Source organism: Toxorhynchites rutilus, chromosome 3, assembly GCF_029784135.1.
Source record: "Toxorhynchites rutilus septentrionalis strain SRP chromosome 3, ASM2978413v1, whole genome shotgun sequence".
Taxonomy (NCBI): domain Eukaryota; kingdom Metazoa; phylum Arthropoda; class Insecta; order Diptera; family Culicidae; genus Toxorhynchites; species Toxorhynchites rutilus.
The window spans coordinates 91,148,924-91,172,488 of NC_073746.1; the positions used below are offsets into that span (position 1 = coordinate 91,148,924).

Genomic DNA, 23,565 nt, shown 5'->3' on the forward strand with positions numbered 1-23,565 from the left:
CGGTTTCATAAAAAGATTTAGTTACAATTTCCGTGATCCATACACAATAAAAACATTGTATATAAGTTTTGTAAAATCTATTTTAGAATATTGCAGTGTTGTATGAACTGGAGAACTGCACTCCAATCGAATAGAATCGGTACAAAAACAATTTTTATTATTTGCCCTGAGAAAGCTAGGCTGGACAACATCTCCCTTTCCCCCATATGAAGCTCGTTGTATGTTAATAAATATTGAAACACTTGAGAAACGCAGAGAAAATGCCACAATTTCATGTTTAATTGACTTAGTTTCACATAGGATTAGCTCTGAAAACTTACTTGAAAATCTAAGGTATACTACGAATGCGATCACCCGAGGAGGGTCCCCGAACTGGAGCTGGTCCTGGAACGGACGTAAGAGCGAGCGGCCAGCGGCTGGAGGGCGATGTGCAAGAGCGGGCCACCAGCCGGGTTCAACCCGAAGAGCTACCGCCACACGGAAACAGCAGCCATCGACATCACCAACGAAACGCTGCGCCTACGAGGCGTGTTGCGACTGTCAGACGACAGTCGTCCACACTTGTGGGTACTACTAGGCGACGGATCATGTGGACACACGAAATGAACGAATTCGTGATCCGCGCCTATTACATCTGCACTGCTTTGGAGACGGACATGAGCGGTCGCCCTCGAATACTCGCAATGTTCGAGGAAGCGTATCCAGAGTTCGTCGGGAGGCTTGACCAAAACGCGACGAACGCGAGGCGTAGAGCTATTGTACGCAACAATATGCTCTCCCAAACGCAAGTCGGCGAGATCAAGCAGTAGGTGCAGAGAGAACTAAGCTCCAGAACAAGCAGAGCAAGCGATGTGTCGAGACGAAGTTCAGTACGGCTGAGCAATTCATTCGCGAGTGGGGCACGCGAATCAGCACCAGTGGAGACCACAGTACAACAACCCCCTGGGCCGGAAGATCCACAGCCAGATCAACAACTACTACGCGATCTGGTCTTCCACTACGACGAGGCGATCTCACAGTTTCGCGACACAGATCCTTTGTCGCGCCCCAGGATTCCGAAGTTGCAGCATTCCCGCAGGCTGACAAGTGCAGTAAAGCTCATGAACGAGTACGTTCTTCCGCTGCACTTGGTTGATGCTGAGGACATGGAGGAGCTGCAACTGAAAGTTTACTGTGCTGCTGTGGCGACCGCCAAAAGTTTAGGATACCGTATAAGGCCAAGAGGCGGACTGCTCCAACATCTCCGTGAAAGGCGTGAGCCTCCATGGCGAAAGAGATTGGAGCAACGGATCCTAAACAAGCGCGCCGCAATTGGAAGGCTGATGGCGTATAAAAGAGGCAGCAGATCGGCGAAATTGTGTCGCCAAGTTGCTGTGATCGTGCGGCCTACTGAACTTCGCTAGCTGGGAGCTCACCAGCTGACGGAAAAACTCGACACACTGGTACAGCAATTGAGCGTCCTTACAAAACGGATGAAACGTTACTCTGACTCTGCAAAGCGCCAGGAACAAAATCGGATGTTCAGAGATAACGAGAAAGCGTTCTACGACCACATTAGTGACGAGAAGCCCGACTACCGCGAAGGTTTGCCAGATATTAGCGATGTGACGAACTTCTGGGCTGGTATTTGGGAGACCCCAGTAGAACATCGCAACGGGCAAATGTGGTTAAGACGGGAGGAGGAGAGTTGTGGTGAAATTGGAGAGATGCCAGCTATCATCGTCGGAGAGAACGATGTCCGCGAAGCCTCGCGGTACCTGAGGAACTGGGCAGCACCGGGCCCCGATGGTGTTCAGAACTTCTGGCACAAGAAGCTGACCGTCGCACATCTAAAGATAGCTGAGTGCTTCAACAAGGTGCTACGTGACCCACACAACCTTCCTGAATTCGCCACCCGTGGCGTCACCTTCCTCCTCCCGAAAACAACAACACATTGAACCCATCAAAGTACAGACCGATAACGGGCCTATCGAGTCTGTACAAGGTATTAAGCAGTATCATTACTGCCAAAGTTTCTGCTCACTGCGAACAACATCACATCATCGCAGAAGAGCAGAAAGGATGCAGGAAAAATACGCATGGCTGCAAAGACCAGGCCATCATCGACGCAGCCATAGTCGGCCAGGCGGTATATAACCAGCGGAACCTAAGCATGGCCTATCCTGCAGCATGCGATGAGGCAGTGGAGTACGTCTCTGCACCTCAGTGATGGGGAAAATGTGTTACAGTCTAGAACGCTGCAGATAAAGAGGGGGATATTCCAAGGCGACTCTTTCAGCCCGCTTTGGTTTTGTCTGGCACTGAACCCCCTCAGTAGGACGCTCAATAGAAACGGTCATGGCTATAAAATAAGGTATGGCGACGGCGCCCAGGACCTTGAGAGGAGGATGGGGAAAGCATTCAAAGAGGCCGGAATGCACCATCCTCAATCGGCACTGGACAGAGTTTCACTGCCACGCAAAGAAGGGGGACTTGGAATAGTCGACATATCTGCACTGTGTGTTGCCCAGGTACGACAACTGCGCGAGTACTTCGCAGAACGCGCCAACCAAAACGCGCTATACCGGGCTGTCTGCGCCGCCGACAGAGGATACAGCGCTCTGCACTTGGCGCAAGCGGAGTACCAACTCAACTGCAATCTGCAGACAGTGGAGGAGAAGATTGCAGCTTGGAAGCAGAAGGCAGTGCATGGTGCCCACCCCCATCAACTGGACCGGCCACACGTCGACAAGGCCGCATCTAATCTGCGGCTAACGCGTGGTGAACTCTCTTCAGTAGTAGAAGCCGACATGATAGCCATCCAGGACAGGATAATGCCGACGAGAAACTGCAGGCGGTACGTCTGGCATCAAGACGTTGATGACATTTGCCGGATGTGCCATCAACCAGGTGAAAACATAGAGCACATTATGGGAGGCTGTCCCGTTTTGGCCAACGCAGCCTACACCGAGCGCCACAACAACGTGGCCCGTATTGTTCACCGACAACTGGCGCTCTAATGTGCTCTACTGGAAGACAACGTACCAAACTACCGGTACCTGCCTGCACCTGTCCTGGAAAATGACCGTTTCAAGCTGTACTGGGATCGCACTGTTCTGACCGACCTCTCGATCCACCACAACCGCCCAGATATAATGGTTTACGACAAGAGCGACCGCAAAGTCACCATCATCGATGTCGCTATATCTGGAGGAGACCCACGGTCCCAAAAATCTGCAAGTACCGACCATTGACCGTGGAGCTCAAGGAACTGTGGGGGCTAAGGGAGGTCTAAGTTTAGTGAGTCTAAACTGATCAGTATTATTTCTCTCTGAGTATCGGCACTCAGTTGTGATTTTTCGGTGGTTTAGATTTTGTTTACGCCCGAAAATCATTCGCTCAATCAGTGCATTTACGCCTGGCAAGCACGAATCAAATTCTACAATTTTCTTCAAATTCCAATTCATTTTTCATCGATTTAGTGTTAACTTATGCATTCATAAAAATGAACTAACTTCGGATGGCGATGAAAGATAATTTATATGAACAAATTTTCTTTAAATCTTACGTTTGTTAAGTCTACAATAAAAATGATTCACGGCTGGTCAGTTTAGTCTAGGGCAATGATGAGACTAAAATAAAATCGTGGGGTATATGATGAAACAACTAACTGTGGATAATGGATATCCAACGTTTATTTCTTACCTAATTTTCTTCGGAATATTTTCATGATGTACTGTATTCTATTAGTCAAATCATTTCATTTGATACCGATATTGAGGTAATTGCAAAAAATACATAGTCGTCCATTTAGTGGCGGCGACCTTTTTGAATTTATGTTGTTTATTATGGTTCGTGTTCTCCATGTCAAGTCATTCAGCCATTTTTTAGCGATGGCCAAATTGAATTTTTCAAGATCATGGAATACGTAGTATGACAGTAGAATTAAAGGTGTCTTCCAAATTTGAGATCAATCAGTCAACAAGAATGCGTTCAATTTTCTATTAATGTGGGACAACCCTACAAAAAAAAACATTCGCTATCCAACTCTTGACGAGTAAAGTTCAGTGTCGGTATTGTGCGTTGCCACTTTTGCTATTGTGCTATTGGTACGAGTGAATCGTGTACGAGTGAAGGTCATTGCTGTCCGCTTTCGACCTGACCTTTTGTGAAGTGGAACGAAGGAACAAAGGAAGCAGCGCTCTTGCAGCGAGCCGGATTGCGGCTGTTGAACTGATTCGGCATAACGGGATCGCCATCGCGTGACTGTCGCAAACGGGATTCATCATCACGTGGCTGCGTAAGCTATTCTTGCGTTATTGTGTTGTCTCCGTAGCGCGTAGCCTCTGTCTCTCCCTGATTAGGGCAGTAGAGCGCATTATTGGAACAACTTATATATTAAGGTACACATATTTATTGTTAATATTATTATTCAATTCATTTGTTCATTGTTTGATATTATTATCATAATTTTTTTTTTGCTATTTTTTTAAGATTATTGTTAAAATCAATAATAATTTAGAAATAAGACAGAAATTTTTGTAAAATGGAGAATAGTGGAGGATCTCCAGAGATGGAGATCTCCGATACAAGATCTGGGAAAAAACATAAACGAGTCCCTCATAAGGAAGATAATTCTTCTGGGGACGAATCCGCTCATCCTACCAAGCCCCCCTCTAAGAAAATTGCAAGCCTCCCTTCTCAACCCACTGTTACTTCCACTCCCCCTCTCCCATCATCGATTTCGCTTCCCCCTTCTGATGCTTCCGATCCAACCCAATCCTCGTCCTCGTACTCATCCTCATCCTCATCCTCATCCTCATCCTCGTCCTCGTCCTCGTCTTCCCCCTCTGTTGTCTCCGCTCCACGTGTCAGAGTTTATCCAGAAGATGCACCTGGAACTGGCCCGTGGGTTGTTTTCCTCTGGCCAAAACCGAAAGGAAAAAACCTTAACGTGATTCAGATCATGAAAGATCTGGCCAGATACACTTCTGTATCTGAAATTCGCAGGGTTAGACCGAACAAATTGCGAGTTGTCGTGAATGAACGGAAACATGCAAACGAGATTGTTGCTGATCAACATTTCACTCTCGAATATCGAACATTTATACCCTCCCATAACGTAGAAATTGTGGGGGTGATAACTGAAACGGGTCTGACGAGCGAACAAATTAAAGCAGAAGGAAAAGGCAAGTTCAAGAAGCTCCCCTCAATGGAAGTGAAACTGGACTGTCGCCAACTCGGGAAACTTTCCCATGATGGGGACCAAACTAAATTTACGCCGTCCGACTCGTTTCGAGTCACCTTTGCTGGTGCCGCCCTCCCTGACTACGTTATGGTGGACAAATTGAGACTACCTGTGCGACTCTTCGTGCCAAAGCCCATGACTTGCAACAAATGCAAGTCAGTTGGTCACACTTCGGATTATTGTGCCAACAAGGAGCGCTGTGCCACTTGCGGAGAGCAACATGAGGGGAAATCCTGCAGTGCGACTGAGCATAAATGTCCATATTGCGGGGGATCCCCACACGAGCTCTCAGTTTGTGAAAATTACAAGAGTCGCTGGAAGAAACAGAAGCGCTCTTTGAAGGAACGCTCGAAACGCACTTTTGCGGATATTTTAAAGGGCGCTTCTCCACTGGCCCAACAACAACAACCAATCAACACACAAAATGTCTTCGCCACGTTGCCCGTTGACGAAATAGAAGCGGACACAGCTAACGGGGGCACACCGTTCATTTTCCAAGGGAATCCCCGGCGCAAAAATGTGACCACTCCCTAAGTTCAAGGACAAGCCCCTCCGGTGATACCCCCTGTTAGCATGCCTAAAAAATCGAGTGCAGCGGACAAGCAAAATCAGGTTCCTCCTGGTTTCCGTGGGAATAATTCACCTTCGAATGGCCCAGCACTCGAGGGGACATCAAAAACCCCAACTGTCCCTGTTATTCCGTCCAGTTCAACTTCCCAATCGGGATTTATAAAGTTGTCTGACCTTTTGGACCAAATCTTCAAGTGTTTTAATGTTTCCGACTCCATCAGAACCCTTGTCATCTCAATGCTTCCAGTATTAAAGACAATTTTGCAACAATTGATGCAAACATGGCCCCTCCTTGCAATGATTATCTCTCTTGATGTCTAATTCAAATAGAGAGGTCGGAGTTATCACTGTTTTACAGTGGAATTGTCGTAGTCTTATCCCTAAATTGGATACATTCAAAATTTTAATTCATAACAATTGTGATGTTTTTGCTCTGTCCGAAACTTGGCTTTCTTCGCGAGATGATATCTCTTTCCACGATTTTAATATTATACGCTTGGACCGTGATGATAGATACGGAGGGGTGCTTTTGGGGATCAATAAGTGCCACTCATTTTTTAGAATTGACCTTCCACCTATTGGAGGGATCGAAGCTGTTGCTTGTCATGCAAACATCAGAGGCAAAGACCTCTGTATTGACAGCTTGTATTGGCATCCGAGAGTTGCGGTTAGCCGCAAGCAACTTGATGACATGTGCTCACTCCTTCCTGAGCCACGATTGATCTTGGGAGACTTCAACTCTCACGGAACTGCCTGGGGGGAACAGTACGACGACAATCGTTCATTGTTGATATATGACCTTTGTAACAGCTTCAATATGACCGTTTTGAACACTGGGGAAACAACACGTGTACCTAAACCTCCTGCTAACCCAAGTGCTCTTGACCTCTCGCTTTGCTCGAATTCACTATCGTTAGATTGCAAGTGGAATGTAATCCAGGACCCCAACGGCAGTGACCACTTGCCAATCAAAATTTCCATCACCATTGGTTCGAATTCTTCTGAATCTATAAACATGGCATATGACCTCACAAGACACATTGACTGGAAAAAATATGCGAACGCGATTGCTCTAGCCATCAATTCCAGAGATGGTTTACCTCCATTGGAGGAGTATAACTTCCTTTCTCGTTTGATCTATGACAGCGCGGTTCGCGCTCAAACGAAACCCATCCCAGGTTCCACCATTTCCCGAAGGCCTCCCAATCTATGGTGGGATAGCCAATGTTCCAAGCTTTATGTAGAAAAATCGAATGCATTTAAAGCTTTTCGGAAACGTGGAACCCCTGAAAATTTTCAAACGTATTTAGCCCTTGAAGATCAATTTAAAAACTTAATCAAAGGGAAAAAACGTGCTTTTTGGCGAAATTTCGTGGGAGGTTTGTCACGAGAAACGTCAATGAAAAAATTATGGAATGTGGCTCGAAACATGAGAAATCGCTCTTCAACGAATGAAAGCGAAGAATATTCACATCGATGGATTTTTAATTTTGCACGGAAGGTTTGTCTTGATTCCGCTCCTGTGCAAAAAATTGTTCGAGATATACCACAAGGTAGGTGCGATCTTGATTCCGAGTTTTCGATGGTAGAATTCTCTCTTGCTCTGCTCTCATGTAACAATTCTGCTCCGGGATCGGATAGAATTAAGTTCAACTTGCTGAAAAACCTCCTTGATGTGGCGAAACATCGCTTGTTGAATTTATTCAATCGGTTTCTGGTGCATAATATTGTTCCAGATGACTGGAGACAAGTACGAGTTATAGCTATTCAAAAACCCGGAAAACCCGCGTCCGACTTCAATTCGTATCGCCCAATAGCAATGCTGTCTTGTATACGGAAATTGTTGGAGAAAATGATCTTGTTTCGCCTTGATCGATGGGTTGAAACGAATGGCCTACTCTCAGATACACAATATGGGTTCCGCAGGGGCAAGGGGACGAATGATTGTCTTGCGTTGCTTTCTTCAGAAATTCAAATGGCTTACGCCGAAAAAAAACAAATGGCTTCAGTATTCTTGGACATAAAGGGGGCCTTCGATTCTGTTTCAATAGAGGTTTTGTCGGACAAATTACACTCTCGGGGTCTGCCGCCTCTATTGAATAATATGTTATATAACTTGCTTTGTGAGAAACATTTGAACTTTTCTCACGGAGATTCGGCAGTAAGTCGGGTCTCTTACATGGGCCTCCCCCAGGGCTCATGTTTAAGCCCCCTTTTGTACAACTTCTATGTAAGCGACATCGACAATTGCCTTACACAAAATTGCAGCCTAAGACAACTTGCAGATGATGGAGTGGTGTCTGTCGTAGGACCAAACGAATCCGACCTGCAAGGACCCTTACAAGATACTTTGAACAATTTTTCAACCTGGGCCATTGGGCTAGGGATCGAATTCTCCACGGAGAAAACAGAGATGGTGTTTTTTTCTAGGAAACATAGACCAGCAAAACCAAAGCTTCAACTTTTGGGTAAACCGATCACTCATGCTATGTCATTCAAGTATCTTGGGGTCTGGTTCGACTCCAAATGTACTTGGGGGGCCCATATTAGGTATCTGAGTAAAAAATGCCAACAAAGAATAAACTTTCTCCGTACAATTACCGGCACCTGGTGGGGAGCCCACCCAGAAGATCTTATAATGTTGTATCGAACAACTATTCTCTCAGTGATGGAGTATGGCAGTTTCTATTTTCAATCAGCTGCCAAAACACACCTCATCAAACTCGAGCGAATTCAGTATCTTTGTCTCCGTATCGCGTTGGGATGTATGCCCTCAACGCATACCATGAGTCTCGAGGTTTTGGCAGGCCTACTCCCACTAAAAGATCGCTTCAATTTATTATCTCTTCGGTTCTTCATCCGGTGTAAGGTCATGAACCCATTGGTGATCGGAAATTTTGAGCAGCTGATCGAGCTAAATTTTCACTCCGGATTCATGAGTTCATATCATGAATTCATCTCCATGCAGGTTGATCCTTCTTCGTATATTCCCAACCGTGTTTGTTTCCCTGACTACATCAATTCCTCTGTGCATTTTGATCTGTCCATGAAGCAAGATATCCATGGATATTCAGATTACCAACGATCGAGGATCGCTCCAACGATCTTCGATGAAAAGTATGGGGGTATCAATTGTGATAATATGTACTTTACTGATGGGTCCACTATAAACGAGTCCACAAGATTTAGAGTGTTCAACGAATTTTTTAGCACCTCACACAGTCTTCAGAATCCTTGCTCAGTGTATATTGCTGAATTGGCAGCAATTCATTGGGCGCTGGACAGCGTCGCCTCACGACCTGTTGAACACTATTACATTGTAACGGATAGTCTTAGCTCTGTCGAAGCTATCCGTTCAGTGAGGCCGGAAAAGCACTCGCCGTACTTCCTTGAGAGAATACGAGAAAATTTGAGTGCTTTATCCAGACGCTGTTATGCCATTACCTTTATCTGGGTCCCTTCACATTGCTCCATTCCGGGTAATGAGAGGGCTGACTCATTAGCAAAGGTAGGTGCAATTGAAGGCGATATTTATCAGCGTCAAATCGCCTTCAATGAATTTTATTCTTTAGTCCGCAAAAATACCATCGCTAACTGGCAACGCAAGTGGAATGAAGATGAATTGGGCCGGTGGTTTCACTCGATTATCCCTAAGGTTAGCCTCAAACCGTGGTTCAAAAGTCTGGACTTGAGTCGGGACTTTATTCGCACCTTCTCCCGACTCATGTCCAATCACTGTTCGTTAGATGCACTACTCTTCCGTTTCAATCTTGCCAGCAGCAATCTCTGCGTTTGTGGCCGAGGTTATCACGACATCGAGCACATTGTTTGGTCGTGCGAGGTGTATCTGGTCGCCAGATCGAATTTAAAAAACTCCCTTCGGGCCCGAGGAAGACAGCCCAATGTGCCGGTGAGAGATGTGTTGGCTCGGTTAGACCTTGATTACATGTCCCATATATATGTTTTCCTTAAAGCTATAGATCTTCGTGTGTGATTGCCCCTACATCCTTATACCCTCCTTTCCTTCCTTTGCGGGTAATTCCTCCCCTTGCTATAAATAGTAGAATAAGTTGAAATGTAAATACACTATAGATATACGAATAGATTTATAAATTGAGTGTTCATCAACCTTGTTACAATTTCCTTATATCCCATCCTTCTCCTAAAAATATGTCACCCTCCTAAACTCGAGTACACCGCGAGTAATCGGTTTTCCACCTTACTAACCATAGATGTAAGAAAATTGTTTATATATATAGTTTTAAAATTATATTTAAGAATTCGGCTCCTTTAAACTTAAGTAACTGAGCCTGTAAAAATAAACGAATTAATAAAAAAAAACCCTACAAACATTCAAACATACATACAAACAGGTCAAGCTGAATGAAACATTTAAAAAGTAATTAGTTGTTTGGGGACTGCGGTCATCTTGGAATTGGATTTTTCATGATCTGCTATGTTCTACTAGTCGAGAACTTCATTTTGATACCCATATTGAAGAAGTTTTGAAAAAAAATATATATATATGGCGCCATTTTGTGGTTGCGGCCATTTTGAATTTACATTTTTAATAAATAATTGTGTTCTACTGGTCAAGCCCTTTCATTCGATACCCATGTTGATGGGGTTTTGGAAAAAAAACCCATATTGATGGGGTTTTGAGAACATATGTAATCCGCCATTTTGTAGCGGCCGCCAACTAGGATTTTCAAGACCATCGAATACGCAGTTTTATAATGACACCAGAGATAAAGATGTGTTCCAAATTTCAGATCAATCGGTCAACAGGAAGGGGGTTAAATTTCTATTAATGTGGTGTAGCGCTTTATACAAAGTTACAAAGTTACGAAGGTACAAAGCCACAAACATACAAACGGGTCAACCTAGATAAAACCGTTTAATAAATAAGTGCAAATCATAATTATAATACGTTTACCTAGAGAAAACTATTTTTTATGACTCGATTATCCGGAGGATTCGATTATCCGGAGTGAAAAAAAATCAATACTCCGGATAATCGTGTCCGACCTGTACTGCCAAACATGCAGATGAACGCTTTACCCCACGTGACCACTTTGCCCCCACTACCCCTATATGACGTTAAAATGTAGCCTGTACCCCAAATAATGTCCGAGTTTACATTGTTCAATTATTTTTAACATTAAAATTTAGTAAATTTACATTTAAAAATGAAGTGCTCGGAAGTTGGATGAAAAGATTCACTATGAACATTGTGGTCCTATTAGTACGAACATAAATTTATGCGTATGCGTCATAAGGTAAATCACCTATGTGATTTATTTGCATATCATCTATCTCACACCCCAATCTCGATCAAAATATTGCTCCATCACACGAAAAACCGTTTTCCCGAACAGCCGATGACTAATCCGTATTTTTTCTGAAACGTTCCCCCGACCCTCGCTCTCGCTCGCGTGAACACCAACTTTAAGCGCCTTTCCTGATTTTTCTCTGATTCATTTTACTGTTTGCTCTCCCAATAAATCCAAAGAAAACCCGACGGAGGCGCACTCGCTCAGTTGATTGTTGTTTTGACCCGTGTTCCTTCGGCCAGAGCCCGATGATAATTCTAGTCGGGAAGCGTTCCAGTGGGCTACGTAAACCGTGAGCGGATGAACGAAAACAAAACGAACATTGGGAGAGAGGGAGAGAACGAGTACGAGGCAGTGTATTATTTTCCCAAGCCACGAGCATTCGGTTGCGCTCAGCTAGTCTTTAGTTCAGCATCAGACGGCTTTTGAGCTGGAGTGGTTTAGTTTTTCTGTGTGCTCAGTTCGTTTGAGTTGCTTTTTTACTACTTGCCGAAGCCTAATAGTTCCGGAGGTTTCGGAGGTTCGCGCATTGAAGTTTTTCGTTTTTCGTTGACTACTTCTGGTGTTTGGATGTGTTTGTGTAGTGAGAATGAATAGAGAGTGCGGCTAGCTGTGTAACACCCAACAAAAGCAAAAGGCAAAGCCAAGAAAAGAAGAAGAGAAGATCGTACTTACCTGTTCTTTCCCATTGATCTCCACGTTCGTCGGGGCCAACGATCAAGACCCGCGAGGCTGCTGCTGCTGGGTTTCAACCTTTGAGGTGTGCGTGGTGTGATTCGGCCTCTTCTTGTTGGATGGAGAGTTGTATTTCGTTTTGTTGTTCGATTTCCGTCGACACATGCAATTATTTAACTTGCCGAGCGCCTATGATGTGGTGGAATGAGCTAAGTGAATGAAAAAAGGATTGCATTAGAAGATCGGTTGGGATTGATTGGTTCTAAGCTAAGAAAAAAAAAATTACCGGCTGTGTGCCGAATCGAATGACATCATGTGCAACAGGGTGGTTTTCTGTGGTGGCTCCCAGAGAACGGCAAGATTGGTACGCAACAGATTAGCCAAACTTTGAGCGCAATACCGAGAAGGAAAACAAACGGACCGCTCCAAGGGGGTGATAAATCAACAAGTGGGTCGCATACGGGACCAAAGAACGTGTGCTAAAAGCGAAGCCACAAAAAAACTCCAGGCATTGATTTGAATGGAGTGTGAAGCGAAAACCTGATTTTCATTCATAAAGTGCGCGCGATCGAGTGGCTCTGTGTGGGGAAATTCGCGAGATAAAGCGGCGTTGGACAGAGAGCTTCTCGCCTAGCTAGCGTGACTCGTAGTCCCGCATCCGCCGAAACCAGCCTCCGGCAACCGCAACCGGTGGCAACCGAAACAAAAACATCACAACGCAGCTAACCGAGTTGTACATTTCTATTATACAATGTATTTAGAGCTCACGGTTAATTAGTTATTCAACAGCGAAGTTTTAGCTTAGTTGGTAGAGCAAGAGAAAAGTGAGACAACGGGGTTGGGGAAAAGGCCAAAGGCAGTGTTATTTTTTCCACAAATTATCATACAGCAGCAACAGAAGGTGTGTGTGTGTGTTTGTGTGCGCAAGTGTGCGAAAGAGCAGAGATTTTCGAGCATCGAGAGCAATAGATTAATTATTTCGTGGCCACGGCTGAAATTACTGTTTGAAGTATACAAAACATCACAACGAGCGCAGTGGAGCAGCGAAAACAATAATATTGTGCTGTTAAGTGTCTTTTTGCCGAATGTAACAGTACTCACAACAGAGTGAGTGTTTGAAAGAATCCGACCGACCGACCGAACGGCCAATATCGAAGAACCGTGAAATGGAAGACGCGCAACAAACCTTGCGTTGATGAATTTTTGATTGTTTTAGCCCTACGCGCGGATGCTCAAGTTAATAGCGATTTGCGTAACGCAACAATAACATTGCAGTTGTTGTTGGTCGGGTCTGAAAATAGTTCGCTGTCGAAGCAACGTAAAGTGTGATCGCGCGGAGTGGTTGTGGCAAAATTTGCACCTGAACGTGTTTCGTGAGAGCAATGGGGAACAAGATGGAGCAGTGGAAGTGGAAAACATTCGCACTGTCAGTGCTAATATTGCTCCAATCGTTTGGATTCGGGAGCTGCTATCTTAAGGATTACATCCACAAGCAGGAGGACAACGAAATGAGAGGTGAGTGATGATAACTGGCTTTACCATCTATACTAGGGATAGCCGAACGGTAGTCCGCGGTCTACCGGTCGCCCGCGTAGGTATTCCTAGGCGCTCGCCATGGGCTAGGATAGTGTCACCTCCAAACGCAATGGATTAAATATATAATCCCACGTTTTGTCGTGAATATTTCATGAGGCGTTTATGCTAGCGTTAAGAAAACATATGAGTTGTAAGAGTAGATTGAAGTTTCCGTTCTAATATTTTCTTTCAGTTGTTCAACCATACCTTGTAATAAAGCAAAACATTGTCACAAGGAACAATTTCAACAAAGTTTTCTCCAGGAATATTATTTGTTAAATGACCAATTGGAAATACTGGAAACATCCGGCATGAGGTTTCGAAAATCAATAAAAACTGAATTTTTGTAGAGAACTTCGCCTTGCGATTGCGAGTGTTAATGTAGTATTGTTATTTTAATTTTAAAACTATGATAAGTAATGCGAATTAATTGTGCAGATTCCTATCAAGAAATATAGCCATGCATAGAGCAACAGTGATGAATGAGAAATTAGAAATGTCTAAAATTAAATATTGGCCCCTAATATGTAATTCTAGATGAACAGAACTTTGCTGGTAAGCTCTATTTTGCTGTTACAGATACAGTCGGGTGAAAGTTGTCGGCATAATTTTTCGAGCTGTTCGGTTTTTTTTTTGCATTTCAAGTGTTTTGCTTTGGGAAACATTTCGGCAACGTTTCAAAATATGAAATTTCTCGACGTTCGTGAAAGAACTCGGTTCGATAAGATTCTATTGATTTACAAAATACGGAAATTTATTCGGTGTGATAGTTATAGGAATTGAATCGACCGTTCGATCGAATTTACATAATAAGGTCCAATATTTGTGATAGAGAGTCCTTATACTTATAGGTCAGGGGTTCTCAAACTATTTTAGGCAATAGACCCCTTTTCCATAGTTAAGTAATACCTCAGATCCCTATATGTCTTATTCATACAAAATTACTAATTTAAAGGCTTTGCGGATGTTTAACCTGTTATAAGGTCTTAACACCTATATTCCACCCCACAGAATATATTTTTTGCCGCATTTGGAATACTATTTCAATATATCGCTGAACCAAAGACTTCTAAAAGTAACTGGCAATACTCCATTTTTTAGGGCTGCTAAAATGGTACGATATTATTTTGGGAGTCATTTTTATGTAAAAAAACGCGATTTCAGAGCGCCGGCAAAAAACATCTGTTTAAATTCGTTGAACATGCAACAAGTTGATAAGTTTTTCACTGTAAGCATTCTATTTAGGATCTACTGTGTAAGTTCATGCAGTTTCTTCAATAGAAAAAAGGTGTATTTGATGAAAAATTCAAATTTTATATTTTTTCTTTGTAAGTCTATATAATTTTTTTTTCGTCGTACTAGAGATATTGTTTTAATTTTTGTATAACCAAAGGTACAATAAAATGAGCTTACTAGGCAGCGGAAAGCAGTGTTTTTGAGATTAACGGGCAGTGGCAACTATATTGCCACCAATTTTTTCAACCGCTTCAGTGTTTTGTTTTTAATCAAAGATAATGTGTTCTACTTCATGTAAGGATTATGTTCTCTGAAGTTTGAGTCGATTCCTTATCTAGTTTCCACGTTTCCACATAAAGGGTTAAGTCTGGGTTGCCCGGTGTATGGAACAGAAATCAGGATGTTGGAAAATCATAAGTCTGAGTTTGTCTGGGTTTTTGTCGACTTTTTTTATATTTATTGCGAATATTATTGAACGATTTAACTAAAACGTTGTTTGATGTTTGTGGAAGCGGACATGGTTTGCTGACGAGCAATGTCAATGAAGTGTTTTTCACAAGGCAGGTGAAGAAGTTTGGATTGAGTGTGTCCACAAGGGCCCTTCTCAATACCAGAACTGCAAACATTTACAGTCTCTATAATCCAACACAATCAATCAGTTATTTCTTCTCCTCATATATCGACGCATTATACTTAAACTTAATGGTTGCAGATATTTGCACCAAACCACTTTCTTCGATATTCAGTACATTTTTCGGGCCCTAGGGGCCGACGTTGAGCTTTTTGGTAGGAAAGCGCTAACTAACTGGGACTGACAGTTACAAAACAAAAAAATAAAAACCTCTAAGGTATTTTTTGGGATGTTTTACCAAATCTGACTACTTACTAGTTGAATTTCTGACTATTTTCTATTCATGCAATAAGTATCTTTAGGAGCTGGGCACTGATATTGTGCAAACGCTCTTGATGCGGGTTGAATGGAAAGCGCAGCAATAAAGATTCGGGGCTCAACGTGTTATCCCTCCTATACTCGAGCATACAGTCTCACAGACAGACCAAGTTTTGTTCTGAGAAGGCTGAACTGAAAGACTATTGAAATTGAATGAAGTTGAAGAAAAAGTATTTTCTGGATCTTTTTTTTTATTTAATTACTACCTGACCCGGCAAACTTCGTCCTGCCCAAAATTAATTTTTCGTTATCATATTCACGTTTTCTTACTAAGCGCACGTTCATGGACAGGGCTCTGCATAGTCATAATCAACTGAGGATAGTCAGCTGACTATACCCCTCTTCCCCCATAGAGAGAGGAGTGTTGAAACCTCCACATGCCAAAGGGCCTGGCCGGGTAAGGGAGTAAAAAGTGCCCCCAAACCAAATCACTAGCTGTATGGCAAATATTGTATAGGATATTAAATAAAAAATTTTGACGGTTTATTTGAACTCCTATGTGGTTTAACATAGGATCTATAGTGAAAAGCGTACTTTTTCTTTTATTTCAAGCCATCCTCAAAAACTTCGAGATGAAAATTTGAAAAAAATACTGAATGTGCATCTTACTACGGTGTGTCAAGAAAAATTTTCAAAACAAAAATTCATTAGTACTAAAAAAATATTGAAATTTAGAAATTTTTTTTTGGGTTTTAGGGACTCAGTACTACTCTAATTCATATTTAAATGTGTTTCTATGGATTTTCTAGACATGTATGATTTTTTCAGATTTTTTTAGTGTTGCGCGGTACAAAATTTTTTTTTTGTATTTCCAAAGAGTATTTCCAAAGGGAGTGAAAAGTCCCCCAGACCAAATCACCAGCTGTATGGAAAATATTGTACATGGGACTAAATAAAACATTTTGGCAGCAGTACCATATATTTGAGTCCTTATATGGTACACCAGGATCTATGGTGAAAAATGCACCTTTTCGTTTTTTTCACGCCCTTGTCAAAAGCTTTGAGATAAAAATATGAAAAAAAAAATCATCAGAAAATCAAACATAAAAAATAATTTAAATTATTTTTTTTTTCTTGAATTTTTAAGAGGATTGCGCGAAAAAATATTTGTTTTGTGGCCTTTGGGCATTTTTAATTTATTTTGAATTTAGAGATCCATTACTGTTCTAATATTTTTTAAATTTTGTTTTCGTATGTCTACATTTTGTCGGTATGTTTAGAGCATTGCGCTGTACAATTGTTTTTCTAGTATCTTAAAATATATGAGATTATCTTTAAATTGGATTTAGATGGTTTACCGAATTCACAGAAGTCAGCAGTACGATAGAGCTCTGTGAAAAAAAAAGTCCTTGTGGAAAGATCATTCGGATTAATGAGAACACTTAAAATCATCCGAATTGTTTTTAGTTTTTTTTTATTTTAATCTTACTATTGAAAACCACGAATACAATAAAATAATTGATTTCAAGAAAATATAAATAATAATGCAGACGGTGAAGAAAATTATTTTTGTGTCTCGCAATGCTCTTAAAAATTCAGGAAAAATTACGCCACATGTAGAAAAAAGACACATACGAACGCATTTAAATAAAAATTAGAACAGAAGTGGATCTCAAAGTTATTTTTTTTTAATTTCGAAATGCCAGAAAATATATAAAATCATTTTGTACTTCGTATTTAATTTTTTTTATTATTATTAGATTTTTTGATGAAAAAATAGTTTGAAGATATTTATCGATACACCTTAGTAAAATGTACTTTCAGTATTTTTTCATACTTTTGTTTCAAGGCAATTGAGAATGGCGTGAAAAAAACGAAAAGGTGAATTTTCCACCATAGATCCTATGGTGTACCATATAAGGACTAAAATATATGGTACTACTGCCAGAATGTTTTATTTAATACCCAATAAAATATTTTCCATACAGCTGGTGATTTGGTTTGACGGACTTTTTACTTCCTTACTTACCCAGCCAGACCCTTTGGAAATATAAAAAAAATTTTTTTTTGAACCACGTAACACTGAAAAAAATCTGAAAAAAATCACACATATCTAGAAAAGCCGTAGGAACACATTTAAATATGAATTAGAGTAGTACTAAATCTTTAAATCCCAAATTTTTTTTTCCAAAATTTCAATATTTGTTTTAGTACTCAAATTTTTGATGAATTTTTTTTTTGATAATATTTACACCGTAGTAAGATGCAAATTCAGTATTTTTTTAAAATTTTTATCTCGAAGCTTTTGAGGATGGCGTGAAATAAATGATAAAGTACGTTTTTCACTATAGATCCCATGTTAAACCACATAGGGGTTCAAATAAACTGCCAAAATTTCTTATTTAATATCCTATACAATATTTGCCATACAGCTAGAGATTTGGTTTGAGGGCACTTTTTACTTCCTTACCCGGCCAGGCCATGCTCAATTTGCTTGATTAGTTTGCGAGTTATGCAGAAATTTGTGTTTCCTTTGTATGGCAGCCTCCCCTTAGAGAGAGGGAGGAATGTAGAACCACTATAGAATCGTTTATCGATCCCTAAAATCTCTATATGTCAATTTTGATTCCATTTTCTTGATTAGTTTTTGAGTTATGCAGAAATTTATGCTTCATTTGTATGGCAGAACCAAATATATCAAAAATACCGGTACAAAAACTTGCAAATCAGTTTTGACCCTAGCGTTCTGTACCTACCAAATGTAGAGAGATACGTCCAGCATCGAATTTTATCCTTACATCAATTATCAAACAACTCAACAATAAAAGATGATGAATATTCGATATCGATCGAAAATAAGAACAGTAGATTAGAAACCTCATTATTTGTCCCGCCGAAGCATATATTCAAAAGTTGTGTCTTACAGGCAAATTATATCCCGTAAGGTTTTTTCAAAGAATTCTTGTTTCTTGGAGATGTTCATCGCCCGGCTGAAAGTGTGTTAATTGAAGACAAAAAAAATGTTCATCGCCATTTCTAAACAAGTTTTTATGTTGTTTTCACAAACTTTGTTTTTTCATAAATTATTCATGATATTTTCATGATTTCTTTCAATGAATCATTACAATTTTAGCAAATTTTAGTTTCATATGAGTGAGGTTCTATAAACTTTCAACAATCCCGCATATGGGTAAATAGTAATAATTTCGTCGCACATTTAGATTTTTTTTTCTTATTAACCACTGAAAAGATAGTTAGAGATAACGAAATGAATATAAGTTTGCTCTATGAATAGTTTTTAGCATAAATATTCTCTTTTATCTGTTTAATCGAAGCTTTTTTCCCCCGAACCACATCTTTGGCGGAATGACTCATTTAAAAACGCGTCCCATCCCATTAAATCAATTCAACGAAGACATCCGAAAATTACAACCCTTTGTTCTAAGAGACCCTCCAGTAACCAGCAGACTAGGCTACCACCGTTTGTCGCTCGGCAGAAACAAAAGTGATACATAAATCCTACAAAATACACACGGGGCCACAGAGCATTTTATACATTATTTATGAAAGAATGTTTTATTTGATTACCCCAACACTCCGGAGCTTTTTTACCCCGTTTTTGCGGGTATTTGTGTGCCTGTTTTTTTTTCCACCGCGCGTACATCATATTGCGGCCGTTCGCCGCAACCGAGAGTCGCTGAGCTGTCATTGTCGCTATATACATACCTGTAATGCGAAGTTTCGAGTAGGTGGCTTCAACCTTGGCCAAATATCCAACCCGCGACAACCGCTTGGGTCGCTTCGGTGCTTTCGGTGCCCCGCAGAGCCACAGCAGCAGCAGCGATTGCGGGGAGCGCGTTGCCGCCGCTTTGCCGAACGAGTATGGAAAAGACATTGAATGAGGTGTTGAAGATTGGCCCGTTGATGAGGCTCTCTGACGGCGGCGGCAGCACTTACATTAACATCAATTTGTGCGGAGGCGTGGAACATGTAGGAACACAAGAAAAAAAAAAGATTGCCCGAAGCAATTCGACCGATGTTTGATGGGGCAGAATTGACTAATTTGATGTAGATTAGACACAAGTCCAGATGGCGCTTATAGCATTGAAGTGTATGAACCTGGGAATCTTGTGGTCAAGATACTGAAGACTATTTGCCACCAAATTTAAAATTTTCAATAAAATGTTTCTTAACTCCGTCATGCGAGTGACTTCTGTGAGCAATTCCTTATCATGAAGAAGCAACTGTGGTTTTCATCACATAAGCAGCTAATCGTATCGCGGTTATGACTAATAACACTGTCAGGCTTCACTTCGAGCGTTACAAAGAACGCGAATATGGATAACCTTTGTCCAAGCCCTGATGATTAAAATTCCAAATAAATAAACAATGATTAACAATTGTTCCCGCTGAACAGATTCTACATAAACCCTTCAGTAGTTATTGATATTTTGTTTTTGTTATGGAGAGCGCAAATTATACCATCGACTGATGATTGTTACGTAATTCATATACCACGATGAGATTTGAAGTAGGATGGCTTAGTATAATGTTCTTATATTCTTTTTTCATATACTGCAACCACAAGTTTAGTGCAGTGAACAATATACAGTTTAGCTTTATTAGGGCTATGATGCAATTTTACATTGACTCTTTTTAAGGAAATATAGCTCTGTTAAATTTCTCTTAAAAATATTCTGTCCACTGTATCATGAAATATATAAGTCTTTTTCTCTTTAATTTCTCATCAGATATTTTCGGGAGTTACACCAGTCGAGGTTAGTAAATGTATGGAAACCGTTTTTTTGTGGCCTGCTACCGAACTGAGAGAACAAAATGGAAATAAAATCGTCTCAATAATCTGGTAGAACTTCTATATACTCTTCAATAAATGTAGTAAGGCAATCTATCGTCATTTTATAATCCTTACATATATTAGGCATTTCAAAAAAGTCCTGCGGTATTTCCGCGAGGTGTCGTTGTAAGCGCGTAGTTCTAGTTGTATTCATTGTATCGAGTCATACTATAGCTTGTTGGAAAGGTATTTTTGCGCGCTAATATGGTCCTTGACAGTGTTTTGTTTGGTTAAGTCGTTCGTGAGTTATAGTGTCGCAAATATGGAGCAAAATAAAGAGAAAATCCGACATATTTTACAGTACTACTATGACAAAGGCAAAAATGCATCTCAAGCTGCCAATAAAATTTGTGCAGTTTATGGACCCGATACAGTTTCCATTTCCACCGCACAACGATGGTTTCAACCTTTTCGTTCTGGTCGTCGAAGATGCGCCACGCTCCGGAAGGCCTGTCGTCGAAAATTGCGACAAAATCGCTGAATTAGCCGAGAAAGACCGGCATAGTAGCAGCCGTAACATCGGCCAAGAGCTGGGGATAAGTCATCAAACCGTTATTAACCATTTGAAGAAGCTTGGATTCACAAAGAAGCTCGATGTATGGGTGGTGGTGTGGTGGTGTTGACGCAAAAAAACATCTTTGACCGTATCAACGCATGTGAATCGCTGCTGAATCGCAACAAAATCGACCCGTTTCTGAAGCGGATGGTAACTGGCGATGAAAAGTGGGTCACTTACGACAACGTGAAGCGCAAACAGTCGGGGTCGAAGCCCACAGAAGTGGCTCAGACGGTGGCCAAGCCCTCATTAACGGCCAGGAAGGTTCTGCTGTGTGTTTGGTGGGATTGTCAAGGAATAATCTATTATGAGCTGCTTCCCTATGGCCAAACACTCAATTCGGACCTGTACTGCCAACAACTGGACCGCTTGAAGGTAGCACTCATTAAGAAGAGGCCATCTTTGATAAACAGAGGCCGCATTGTCTTCCATCAGGACAACGCCAGGCCACACACTTCTTTGGTGACGCACCAGAAGCTCCGGGAGCTCGGATGGGAGGTTCTTTTGCATCCGCCGTATAGTTCGGACCTTGCACCAAGTGACAACCACATGTTTTTGTCCATGGCGAACGAGCTAGGTTGTCAGAAGTTAGCCACAAAAGAGGCCTGTGAAAATTGGCTATCCGAGTTTTTGCCAATAAGGAAGCGAGCTTCTATAACAGGGATATTATGAAGTTGGCATCTCGTTGGGAACAAGTCATCGAACAAAACGGCGCATATTTAACTTGAAACAGATGATTGTAACTAATTTTATGAACAAATGAAAATTCAAAAAAAAATACCGCAGGACTTTCTTGACAGCCTAATATTAATTTCGGTGAAAAGGTCTACCAAAGCTTCCAATCATTTTACTTTTTCGACGCCCTCTTGCAATTAAGTGACCCGTGAAAGATAAATGGATAAATAACTTCAATAAAGATGAATATGAATCATATTCTCCAGATCCATTTCTGAAATCCAGATTTGTCGGGTATTATTTTTCAACAGAGATGAGATATATAAATCCTAATTATTAATTTTGATTTTATATCTGAATCCTGAAATATTGAATCAGAATTAGGAGTCTGTATCTGTAGACTAAATCTTGAATCTGAATTTAAATTCTGAACTTTAAATTTAAACGAAAGAATTTGTATGAGATGTTTGAAATCTACATGCACTATCGGGAAGCAAATAAAATGTTTTGGATTATTGAATCCGACATATGAACTCTTAAATCTGTGAATTCATCGATGTAGAATATGTATCAATAATCTGTTAGCCGTCATTGTGATGTGCAAATTAGAATATTTTATCCTATAATTTCAGGGATCCGAATTCTGGGTTTGGCAAGCCATAAACTAAATCTGATTATTAATCTGATTCTGAATTATCATGGAATAAATTTGGTATCTGTAATTTGGAAACAAGAATCTGCTTTCGAAAAAACAAAAAAAAAATGGAAGATCTTGAATTTGTATCTAAATTTTCTAGACGCTAGAGAAAGATATAGGGAATAGCGTAACTAGAATCAGGAGTCTAGAATCAGAATGTTCATCTCGAACATATAAGCGAGATTTTTCTAACCTGAATCTGAATGTGGAATACGCATCTAAATTTTAAAATTTGAAATCTGAAGAACGAATGGGGAACATGAATCGGGAATTTTAAATTTACAATCTGTAGATTTATTACAAAAATATTATGCAAATTTCTGTTTCATTTCATGTCGTTTTTTCTGTTTTATTTATTTTTATCCATGTTTTCGAATTAAACCATGTTTATTTGGCCGTTTTTAACGAAGTTATTCGATATGCTGGGAAAGGAAAATCTTCAAAGTTTAAGAATATAACTCAAAAATAAAAGAAAACCATTTTTGCATATCTGTATACGGAATAAGGCATACGAACTCATATCCGGAATCTAGAAGTTTCTAACCTAATGTATGAAATATCAAATATGATTTCTAGGCATTGGAAGGATTCTGAATATTCGAAAGGTATTTGAAATGGATTTTACATTCCCAATCGGGGCTCTGTATATGGCTGTATTTGGTCTGGTCTTGTGATCTTTTTGGAGCGTGATTCAGTTATTAGAATGTGGTATCAATGCGGTATTAAAAATCAGAAATTTGGAATACAGAATCTGAAGTCTGTCATTTTTAGTTGAATTCAAGAATGTCAATATGTATTTGGGATCATAAATCTGGGGTCTAGAATGCATGAAGCTGGTATCAGTCTGTATGATACAGAATTTGTATGAAAATTCATCATTTAGATCTCATACTATAGATAACAAATTATAAATCCTAGTTTTAGATTATCAGACTGTAATTGCAAACTGTGTAAGCTGCTTGAACGTAATATATTTATTTAAGACACTGCCCTCTGATGCTCATAACTGACTTTCCAGAAACCTGGATCTAACCATAAACCAAGTCATAATCTTGGAATCCGAATATGGAATCTTTGGATCTCAGGAAAAAAAATCCGTGCCAGCCGGAAAAAAATCCATCTTTGAATCTCTGAAAATTTTTACCGCATTATCCGTTTTATCACTGCCATATTTTGCAACATATTTTATGAAACAACATACAACTATTTCCGAGATAATGTTTGCATTCGCAGAAACTCTTTGAATCTTTGAATATTTGAATCTTTGAATCTTTGAA

The 23,565-nt window shown here is 40.6% G+C and overlaps 1 protein-coding gene across 2 annotated transcripts in view; it reads left to right on the plus strand.

Annotated features, from left to right (window-relative positions):
- Positions 1–11,550: 11,550 nt before the first annotated feature.
- LOC129773717 (epidermal growth factor receptor) overlaps positions 11,551–23,565 on the plus strand; it is a 278,989-nt gene continuing 266,974 nt past the window's right edge. The window contains exons 1-2 of one of the 2 annotated variants that reach the window (XM_055777361.1): positions 11,551–13,320; positions 20,257–20,283. In XM_055777361.1, the coding sequence (XP_055633336.1) occupies positions 13,188–13,320; positions 20,257–20,283 (160 nt within the window). In that variant the 5' untranslated portion in view covers positions 11,551–13,187. The remainder of the gene's footprint in view (positions 13,321–20,256; positions 20,284–23,565) is intronic. The other variant, XM_055777362.1, reaches the window with a different exon arrangement.